The sequence below is a fragment of the Platalea leucorodia genome (assembly GCF_965183815.1).
Source record: "Platalea leucorodia genome assembly, chromosome: 20".
In the NCBI taxonomy this organism is placed as follows: Eukaryota; Metazoa; Chordata; class Aves; order Pelecaniformes; family Threskiornithidae; genus Platalea; species Platalea leucorodia.
This window is the reverse complement of record NC_138842.1, coordinates 7,452,012-7,462,799: the sequence shown is the minus strand read 5'-3', so window position 1 is coordinate 7,462,799 and position 10,788 is coordinate 7,452,012. Positions and strand designations below refer to the sequence as shown.

Genomic DNA, 10,788 nt, shown 5'->3' with positions numbered 1-10,788 from the left:
ACATTTAATTAATTTCTGACACTTTGACAGTTTCTAAGAAGACATTTGTAGAGCTATCAAGTGCTGCTGATAGCACTGTCAGACAGACACTTTTTGAATTATCAGCTATTAAGGACCCATATGCAACAAATTTCCAAGGATTATTATACAAATTGTTCTTTGAATGAGAAAAGCACACAAAAGCTCAGTGAAACATAAAGAAACCATTGTTCCCAGGTGAATTTGATATTTGCAAATGTTTTGCTATTTTGATCACTTACATGGTTTAATAAATCGAATTCACTTTGTCTTTTATTAAGAAAATTAAATGGCCTGCTTGGGGATGTCCGAGAACATGGCCAGATTTTCAAATCACAGCGGTCTTTATGGAGAGCCAGCTTGAGAAACATGGAACACTCGATTTTAGGAAGTGCTGAGCCGCGAATGGGGTCCCTTCAAGATCTCTCAAACCAGAAACGCCCAAACCAAAGCGGCCAAAATCTCCACTCGCTTTTAAACACCTCTTGCCGGTACTCTTTGATCACGCGCTCTGACGTGTCACCATTTCTCGATGTAGTGGCTGCCTCAGGCCCAGGTATAGATCTCGATACTTTGCTTTTAAACACACACGCAAACCTGGCAAGGGGCTGAAACGATCCACGTGGATTAATGCCGTTCCAGAGACCCTCTGCAGCCGTGGGTGGCAGTTTGGGTATGACGACTCTATTTTTGCTGGCCTCGCTATACTAATTTACCAGTTGACAAAGAAGCTCTGCTTCAACAAACGGGACAGAGCTGTATTTCACCTTGCCCAGTGGCACAGCTATGACTTGATGCTAGCATCTGCCTGCCTCCGCTGGACGCCAGAGCCGTGCTATTACGATCAGAAGGCTCCGCCTGCTCGTCCCTGGAGCATCTGGCGCTGGCGGTTCTGGTGAGCTCGGGGAACCTATTAGCTCATACAGTGAAATTCAGCCCAGCGCTCCTCTCCTCGTGGCCTTTGCGGCTCTCTGAAAGGCGGACTCAGGCGCACGCCAGTCAGATCTGGGCACGTCCGGCTCTGCCTGTATTACTGGCTCAGTTATGCAGGGGATAGGGATGATTTGCAGGCTGAGGCAGCGCTCGGGCTTTAGCCCATACTGCTTCAGCAAACAGGTATCATGTGCAAATCCCTTCTAAGTGTGTAGAAACTCCAGCAGGACCCGGACGTGGTGCGGAAATACCCAGAAGATGGTGCCAGCCGTCACGAGCACCCACTACCCAGATCCTGCCCTGGGAGCTCTTAAGCGAGCCCACCTAAACGAGAGCCAAAAGAGCCTCACCACCCAGCCAGGAAAAAGTCTTTCCGGTGTGCCAGAGCCCGTGGCCAAACGCACTGCAGTCTCGCTGCAAACGCAGAATTTCTGTTTTTCATATGCTGGCACCAGAGAAAGACCCCACCACAGACACCTGCTGCCAAGCTCCCTCCGCACGACGCAGCTGAAATTTTAGCCAGTTTCTTACAATGCGGACATATGCGCAGCTGGATGCCAACGATCTAGGGGTATGCAGAGTCCCGATATCACTGTTTTGCATCAACTGCTAGCATAAAATCCGTATAACCTCACAGCCATTCATCCACCTTCACTAGCCTGCACCACACAGAAACACGACCTAAGAGATATCAGCTCTGCTGTAGCGGATCGTCAGAGCAGAAGCCACAACCTTCCCTTCGCACACCATATCCCACACTTTAGCTTTGCTTATCCATCTTCCTCAGCAGAGAGTAGCTTTTTGCTGTCTGCATTTGCAGCTAATAACTCACAAACGTCTATATCCGGACAGCAACAGTTCTTTAGGATATCGTTTCCTCTTCTCTGTTCTGCTCATTTCCATTCTTCTTCCTCTTCATCCATAAAAAATGCCTGTAAGCCTGGCACCCGCTGCATAGCCAGTGGAAACCAAAGGAAAGCCTCTCGGTGACAGCCCCCTTACTGTGTGCCAAAACCGGCCCAGCTAAGGAAGCCGAGCACAGAGGCAGCCCCGGGAGACAGAAAAAGTCCAAAAGACCAGAAGACATTTACAGTTGCCTTTGCTATGCCTGCGTAAAATAAAAATAAAATATAAAAGACACTTGCAGTTGTCTTTGCTCTCTCTGAATCAAACAAACACAAAACCCTAAATAGGTTCTAGGGAACTCTGCAGCAAAACCCATGACTCGTTCATGCGTTACCTTTGAAAGAGCGCACAGCACGTGGCCATCGGCCAGGGAAGAAATGACGGTTTGCCGTGATGCCGCAGATTTCCCCGGAGACCTGTCTTCCCAGTGCCAGGAGCGGCAGAGGCTGGGCTGCGGGATGGCACCCAGTCACGCCCCCACCACTTTCCCTTTGCACTGCAGCCTCACTGGGGGAATGGCAGAAGGCAGGCACAGTCCAGCCCTGACTTCAAAACTGCTACTGTCAAGTTTCATTATCATTACAATTCAGTTCATAGGTTTTTTTACTTATTTATTTCCCTGCTGGAGGAAAAAAAAAATAAGGAAAAGCAAAGAAAAAGAAATAGTAATAATAAGAAAAGAACACAGCCCAAAGCCCCATGAAGCACATGAAAAACAAAGTGGGCCGTGGCACATCTGCCCTGAACCGTGCACACCTGACATGGAGCAGTTAGTGGTGCAGGAATGTCTGGAGAGCCAACACAAAAATCCCAGGCACTCTGCCTGAATCAGCTGTTACACAGAGTAACTAATATCCCTGGCCACGGAAATCCGGGGGGTGAACTGGAAATAGAAATTAACGGCTTGAATCCCTGCCTAGGTATCTGACCGTCAGTTCAGCCTCCCATCTGGGCCCTCGTCGCATTTCCAGTCAGTCAAGCATTTGCAGGCAGGAATTCAGGGTAGGGGGGAACAGGCTCCGCAGAACCCCAAGAGTGAGGTAGCACATCCGTAATTGTTTTATTTTTATTTTACATGTCGGCCTTTGACTGTCTTTTCAACATCTTTGTGTCAGGGTGGAGCTGGAACCCGGCACTTTCACCTCCATGGATCCCCTAAACCTCTCTTGGTACAACGGTGACATCGGTGACAGGAACTGGAGCAAGCCGCTCAACGAGTCCAGCGCGGACCAGAAGCCTCAGTATAACTACTATGCCATGCTGCTCACCCTCCTCATCTTTGTCATTGTTTTTGGCAACGTGCTGGTGTGTATGGCTGTGTCCAGGGAAAAAGCCCTTCAGACTACCACTAATTACCTGATCGTGAGTTTGGCAGTGGCAGATCTCTTGGTAGCGACTCTGGTCATGCCTTGGGTGGTCTATCTGGAGGTAGGTGACCCAGTTTTCTTTTGCAGTACTGCATGTTTCTGGTGAACGGGTAGAGAGATGGAAGGTTTAGCAGCCTGGACAGCAGCTATTTCAAGGCCTCCCAAATTTCCCAAAACAAGTGTCCTTAATTTCCTAACAGTTGATCAGATTTTTCCAGGAAACGGACACGATGGCAGATGACAGGCTGACGTGAAAACACGGTGTTGTTCAGAGGGCTAAATTACAATCCAATTACATTGAAAATCTGGCCTTTAAATAGAGGGGTCAAGAGTGAAAGGACCCCAGTTTTGTTTTCAAAACTACATAGCTGAACTGTTCATTCCCAAGCATAAGAACGAGTCTGCAACAACAACAAGGGTGTCACACTAATAAACTGCGCCAAACAGCAGTCAAAACCCTGTTTCCGAAGGGCTACAGCAGTAAGAAGAGCAGGTAATTGTGGAAGTCACAACATACGTGAGCTCACAATATAGGAGAGAAATAGAATCGCAAGCGAGCTACTTCCCACATTGCTGCCGTTAGCACACCACTTCAGTACGAGAACTCTTCGCTTCTGCATACAGAACCATATCTGAGCGGCACTGTGGCTTGCGAAAGCCAAACGCTCCCAAGACTGCCACCTGTTTACTTGATGGCAAATGGCTCTTGCAAGAGCCAACAGCCTGAAAGAATGAAACGCATCTCTAGGGGAAAGAATAAGAGCAGATACACAGCCCCTCTCCCTTGGCCCCCTTCGCTGGGATGCCCGTGTTCTTCAGTCCGCCGAGAGCTGGCACGCGGGCGGCAATCACAACCAAGAGAGAACGAGCGGTGGTGAGAAAGTACGAGACTGAAACTATGCTGAGTTTACAATTAATTTTCAGGCACTTGTTTGGGAGAGAAAATGATAAAACAGAGAGGAGAGCAGGGGAAGAAGCCATAATCAATTAGCCTATTAGAGTATTAACGCAAAGCAAAACAAACCCACTGACATGACATAGGCTGTCGAGAAACCACAATACTAATTATCACTCTAGTTAATTATTGGTTTTGCGGCACTTTAAAAATGTAAAGCAGCATGCATCTGCTAAAGCTTATTAACATGACCGCAGGCTGGTTGTGATTGTAGTCCATGCCTCTGGGACTAGTTACGCTCTTTTATTATATTCCTCTTTTGCGACAACCCATTTCAAGCAGAGGCTTATGCTGTGAGAAGCTCTTGCTCTCTTAGGCCCAGCTATAAGTCTTTCAGACGCTTCTTATTTTAACGCGGAAGAGTAAAGCAGAAGTGATGTAAGATGCTTTCCCCTTTCTGGGCTCACGTGCACACGGAGGTCGTCAGGAACCTCGGCTTCATTAGCCTACCAAGTAGGACAATCGGGACTCTACATCTCAGCAATACTTTTTTTTTTTAATTTACTTTTGCCCTTTCTGCTCTCATCCACATTCTGCTAAACCTACTGCTAGCCTGAAGCAACAAAACCCACGACAAATACTTGCTGAGAGAGAAGGAGCCATTGGACTGACGCGGGTTGGGCACACTGCGGTCCCTCCCTGGGGCTGCAATTGGAAATCAAAACTGGCCAGAACCCTCTGTTCTGCAAATATCTTCTTTTTTTTTTAGGCTTTGTGTCACAAGCTCGGACAAAAATGAACATCAAAAGGAAATCCTTTTAGAAATCAGCCTCGATGCAAGCAAATCTTCTACCTCCAAACTTCCGAGGTTTCTCCTACATAAACGAAAGCACTAAGAGAAAGAACTGCTGCAGTTTACGGCATCTCCCATAAACCCGAAACCGCGTTCGGGAAACCGATTTTGCAGAGGCTTAGATCTGGCTGGAAACCTTTACCTTTAGGCAAATTCTCATCAAAGTTCCTGATGTAACTGTCTCTTAAGTGCTTTTTTAATCACTGAGTATTCACCTGTCACTCAGGCTTCAATGCAGTCATTCTTTCTTCCTTCTTTATGCTGCCTATGGTTATGTATATCAGAGCAGAAATAACTGAAGAATAGATATCTTATTCATTCTATTTTCAAGTGCAGTAGGACTCTATTTTTATTAGAGGGAAATATACTTTTTTCATCACATGTCAAATACAGCAGTCCTAATAATTGCTATTAAACTTAATTGGCAAAGTTCAGTTTCAATAGCAAGGTAAGTGAAGAGGAAAAGGCTACTGGTAACTGGAAGTGTTATCAGTAGTTCTTTGTCTTTATCACAACATGCAGCACGTCAAAGAATTTTCACTCTGAATTAAATTCATTTCGTTCACAAAAAGAAAAACACATGCAAGGAATTTCTACCCCGATTTTTTATGCTTCTCTACTGCCGATCTTTGCTAGGTATAATTGCAAAAAAGCGTCTAATAAAGAGCTGTAAGGAGAATTAGTGGTGCTTGGGATATAAAATTAATGTATTTCCTTCCTAATACTTCTCTGCAATACTTCAGAGACCTGTTTAAGCTCCTGCGCAGTTCACTCTGAATTTGAGGAGACTTGCACGCCCTTATGTCGTCGGAACACGCGCCCAGGTTTGCGTTCGCCGTTTGGGCTGCCCAACTCAATAGAGAGTAACAGAATGGAATCGGGAAGGACAAAATCACACCAGCCCTCAGGGGAATGCTCTAAAGAACGGTTTGGATGGAGCAGAGTACTTCCTTTGTGGCCGTGCCATCGTTTGAGACCTTTAGACTAGACAGGACAAAGTCCTCGAAGGTGCTCAACGGCAAACAATCCTACTTGACGCAGCATGCGACCGATTGCCTGTGACCTGATTCCAGCTGCAACTGCTGTAGACAACATTTTCATCCCTCTTGAACCAGCAGAACTCCAGCTACCAGCAAGCGTCCACAGCTTTGTGCAAAATTCTCCCTTTAGACCCTCGCAACAGCGTATCCTCAGTGAATTCTTTTACTGACCTTATTCTCTCTCTTTGCAGGTGGTTGGTGAGTGGAGGTTTAGTCGGATCCACTGTGACATCTTTGTAACCCTTGATGTTATGATGTGTACTGCCAGTATCCTCAACCTCTGCGCCATCAGCATCGACAGGTGAGGGCTCCACGGCAGCAAGTTGTGTCAAATCCACGGTAGCAAGTCACGGCCATCTTTATGCGGTCTAATTTTACCTGTGACTCAGAGACTTGAAAATAGCGAGAGCTAGTGTTGTCGGCATCCTTTGAAGAGCAATTTAGAGGACCTAAACGAGGTCTGAGCAGGGATTCCGTCAGAAGCAGACATAGAAACACTGGTCTTGAGAATGTAAATGGAATTGTCGGTATATGTCCCCGTTAGTTCAGTCCTTCTGTTTATACACGTGAAGGATGGAGCAGACATCCAGTAGCTCAGAGAGAGTGGAAGAAAAACGCTACGCTAAGCTGACCCCAGCCTCATGCCTTCCAAATCAGGGAACGCAGGCATCTTGGAGATTTGCGAAACCTGACTTGCCCTCTATTCTCTTGCTCGACCGGGCTTTCAGACGCAGTAACTAGGTGTAATTTCCCACAAAGTTTGTCAGCGCTGGCAGAATAACGCTAGACCGGGTTTGTATCTTCACGCTGCAGGTACACAGCAGTAGCAATGCCAATGCTGTATAATACCCGCTACAGCTCGAGGCGCAGGGTCACGGTCATGATTGCTGTGGTCTGGGTGCTCTCGTTTGCCATCTCCTGCCCGCTCCTCTTTGGCCTCAACAACACAGGTGAGTGTTATGCCACCTGCAGCTGGCTATTGGCATCTTCCTGGCTTTCCTGGGTCCCCAGATAGTCTTCTGTTACGAGTCAGGAAAAAACCACGGGGATCAGGTTTTAGGTTTATTGGGACGTATCCATCCCTGTTTCAGGTGTCATCCCAGACTGTTTCTGTCAGCTGCTTCTGGGTCCGTTTCATCTCTTGCTGTTCCAGACACGTCAGGACTGAGGTTATGTAGAAGTTTACCTAACACTCGCCAGTGTTATGTTAACATTTGTCCACTACAAAATCAAAATGCCCCTTATTTTAAAGCATGTGAAAAGGAAAGTTGTGGGACAAATAGTTTCACTAAGACAGGAGAGAAAAGAACTGGCTGTTCAGCCATCAGTTTCATAAGACGACTGGATTGTATACAGCATGGGATCAGCAGGGTTTTAGCTATAAGGCAAGTAGTAGCCCGGGCTTTTGGGTCCATATGTGACTCCCTATGACCCAAGGGGAGTCTGCTGTTCTGGGACCACTTCCAGCTGACATGGCGGTCTCCCTAGAACCCAAACCCCGCACTCTCTGGGTATCGCTGTGCCTTCCGAAAGTGGCAGAGAGAAGGGGAACCCGGTGCTAGCTCCGAGCAGCAGGGACAACAAGCCCGAACCTTTTTGTCTTCCAGATGAGAATGAATGCATCATTGCCAATCCTGCCTTTGTTGTGTATTCCTCTATCGTCTCCTTCTACGTTCCCTTCATTGTCACCCTGCTGGTGTACGTGCAGATTTACATAGTGCTCCGGAGGCGCAGGAAGCGCGTCAACACCAAGCGCAGCAGCCACGGCCGGGACTCGGACGCGCAAGCCCCGCTGAAGGTAACTAGGTCGCTGCCCTGCTCCCAGCGGTCCCCGTCCTTTCCCCTTCCTTGCTCCACTTCATTCCCCAAAGCATTTCCTCCTCTCCCCAAACGACGCTGGCTGGACTCGGTGAAATAGCGAAGCACAAAGGTAAATGCTGTGTCCTGTGCCACTCCGGAGTCCCAGTTGCGCACACTGGATTGTCAGGTCACGGGCTGGTGTTTCACAGGCCTCCCTGGATCTCAGGGGATGTTTCATCAGCAGACCTGCATTAGGAGCTGCTTCATTAACCAGAGTGCGTTTCCTTTGGCTCCGATGAGTTCGGGCTGGCGTACCCAAGACTACAGGCTAGGCTATTTTCTGAGTCAGTCCTGCCGCTGTGACGAGGAAGTTCAACGGAGATTGTTTGTGTGGCTGGGGTGCAAACTACATCACCGGCAATGATACCTCTGCAGTGAAAACAGCCTCTCAAAGCATGAGAGAGAGAGATAAGTGGCATCCAGCTGAGCCTGCTAAGCCTGAGACCGCTTGTCGAAAGGCTACTCTCACAGCACATGCAAAACCGCCGGTGGGAATGTATAGTCCCAGAGGCACTACCTCCAAACCGCATTGCCTCAGAGGCCAGGGTCGTGTCAAGCAAAGGAGGCAGCAAGACAGGGACAGACTGAGACATAAGCAGATCTTTGTGGTTTCCTTCCTTTGGTGAAAGGCACAAACGGGTGCTTGCCTCCATCACTGCTTCTTCAGAGTAGTTCTCTGTCATTCCTAGCACCTCCGTCACACCCATTAATTTCTGCTTCATGCCCTGTGTTTGTGTTTCCACGTGCCTCCCTTACCAGCTTCCCTTCCCCGTTACTATCTGCTTGTGTAACCTCTGAGCTGGTGCTTGCCCCTTAGGACAAATGCACTCATCCAGAAGACGTCAAGCTCTGCACAGTTATTGTGAAGTCCAATGGGAGTTTCCAAGTTAATAAGCGCAAAGTGGTGAGTGTTGAAGAGAAGCGGTAGCTTTTCAGAGCGTTTAGCTTTCCCCTTTTCTCCTCTCAGGATGCAAAATGAATTTATGTAGGGTGGGAGAAAAACAAACTAAGAGCAAAGGTTACCATTCAGTCTCAAAATTTAAATACTCTTCCCATTCCTTAGAGTGAAGCAGGGGGTTTAAGATCATAGAGCTCAAAAAGCCAGACTAAGCTCACGGAAAGATCAGCTATAAAAGCCATGACATTTTAACATTTTGTGTCTTTGATCTTCTTCTCCTCTCATTTATTTTAAATCTTGGACTGCATTGGCTTTGTTGGGTCTTGCTTGTTGATTTTGGTTTTGTTTATTTATATTCCGAAAACCTCAATAAAATCTACGGGGAGCGGAGACAGCATCTCTTCCATTTCTTAGTGCAATAAAGAAGAGTCATTCACTACAGTTCCGTCGATCCCATCTACCCAAAAGTATTCTTATCCGTAAACACTTTACAACCCTTTCTCCAAGCATGTAGGGAGGGAGGAGAGGGGTTGATTGTTCTTCGGCATCATCCAGCTCCACTCTGTAAGGAATGTTCATTGCTCCTCTATGTATATTTATCTGTCTTTATGTTGTGGGCATTTGATTCTTGTCCAGGAGGCGGAGAGTCACATAGAAGAGATGGAAATGGAGATGGTGTCCAGCACCAGTCCCCCTGAGAAAACCACCATCAAGCCAGCGGCACCAAGTAGCCATCAGTTGGTTGTGCCAGTTGCTTCTAATCAGGGCACCAACTCAACCCTGCAGGCACCCTTGGACAGCCCTGGGAAAGTAGAGAAGAATGGACATGCCAAAGAAACACCCCACACAGCCAAGGTCTTCGAGATCCAGTCTATGCCCAACGGCAAGACAAGGACCTTTCTCAAGGCCGTGAGCAGGAGGAAACTGTCACAGCAGAAGGAAAAGAAAGCCACTCAGATGCTAGCCATTGTACTCGGTGAGAGTGCGCGTTGGCTTCCTCTTGTGCTTCTGCAGAAACCCAATAGCTGCTCAGGATTAGGGTAGCCAGTCCGAACGTCCGGTGTAAACTGTTTTTCCAGGCCTCCGCAGAAATAGTTTCACTGGATACGTTAGAGGGTATGTAGGCAAGTAGGCAAGAGGCTGCCGATAGGAAGGCTACCTCCTTCCAAGCCTGGAAGGGTTCACAGCACTGCATAAAAGGTTCAGAAAGCTGTCCATCTGTGGGGTGTTTGGGCTGCCAAAATACACCTGGGTGCAGGGGCAAGAGAGCTAGCTCATGGGCTTTCTAGAACACAAAAGGCAGCATAGCTCAGCAAGAAACTGGCACCTCCAAAGGCCAGATTTTTGGATGTAACTGGTCTAATTACATCAGCAGAGAAGTTCTTTAGTACCTGGATACTCAGAGTATAGACTCCGAGGCTAAACAGACAAGCAGAAGGCTTACTCCTCAGGGAAACATTTTTCCTTTATACCCAAAAGAACCTTACCGTTCTCATCATCTGAAAATTTGTCCAGCTTTCAGCAATCAAAATCTGTCCTTTCCTTTTCCCCCAGGTGTTTTCATCATCTGCTGGCTCCCGTTCTTCATCACTCACATCCTGAACATGCACTGCGATTGCAACATCCCCCCAGCAATGTACAGCGCCTTTACGTGGCTTGGATATGTCAACAGTGCTGTCAACCCAATTATTTACACCACCTTCAACATCGAATTTCGCAAGGCTTTCATGAAGATCCTCCACTGTTAAAAGTAAAAACAGCAACCGCATTTTTAGGAATGAGAAAGAAACCAACGCCATTCACGCACACAAACGGGCAGCCATGGGGAGGTCTCGAGCTCTCGTAGCGGGCGTGAGGCCTACAGTGTTACAACAGTGCCGTGCCCATGCGCCTTTTGGTGGGGGTGTAACGAGGGCCTTCATGGGGGAGGTTCTCTCATCCCTCGAGGTGACCTTTGGACTCTGGGACACCAATCCCAAGGGCACTTTTCAGAGCTACCCTCGCACTGTGTTTAAAGC

At 47.7% G+C, this 10,788-nt stretch overlaps 1 protein-coding gene across 2 annotated transcripts; it reads left to right on the top strand.

Annotated features, from left to right (window-relative positions):
* Positions 1-3,003: 3,003 nt before the first annotated feature.
* On the top strand, positions 3,004-10,518 carry DRD2 (dopamine receptor D2; the record flags this gene model as incomplete). 2 transcript variants are annotated; one of them, XM_082330880.1, is made up of 7 exons in its annotated part: positions 3,004-3,285; positions 6,204-6,313; positions 6,826-6,962; positions 7,620-7,810; positions 8,690-8,776; positions 9,407-9,746; positions 10,325-10,518. In XM_082330880.1, the coding sequence occupies 7 exons, from the start codon at positions 3,004-3,006 to the stop codon at positions 10,516-10,518; spliced, it is 1,341 nt and encodes a 446-aa protein (XP_082187006.1). The 2 variants fall into 2 exon arrangements, with proteins under 2 accessions (XP_082187006.1, XP_082187007.1); XM_082330881.1 differs by lacking the exon at positions 8,690-8,776.
* Between the last annotated feature and the right edge of the window lie 270 nt (positions 10,519-10,788).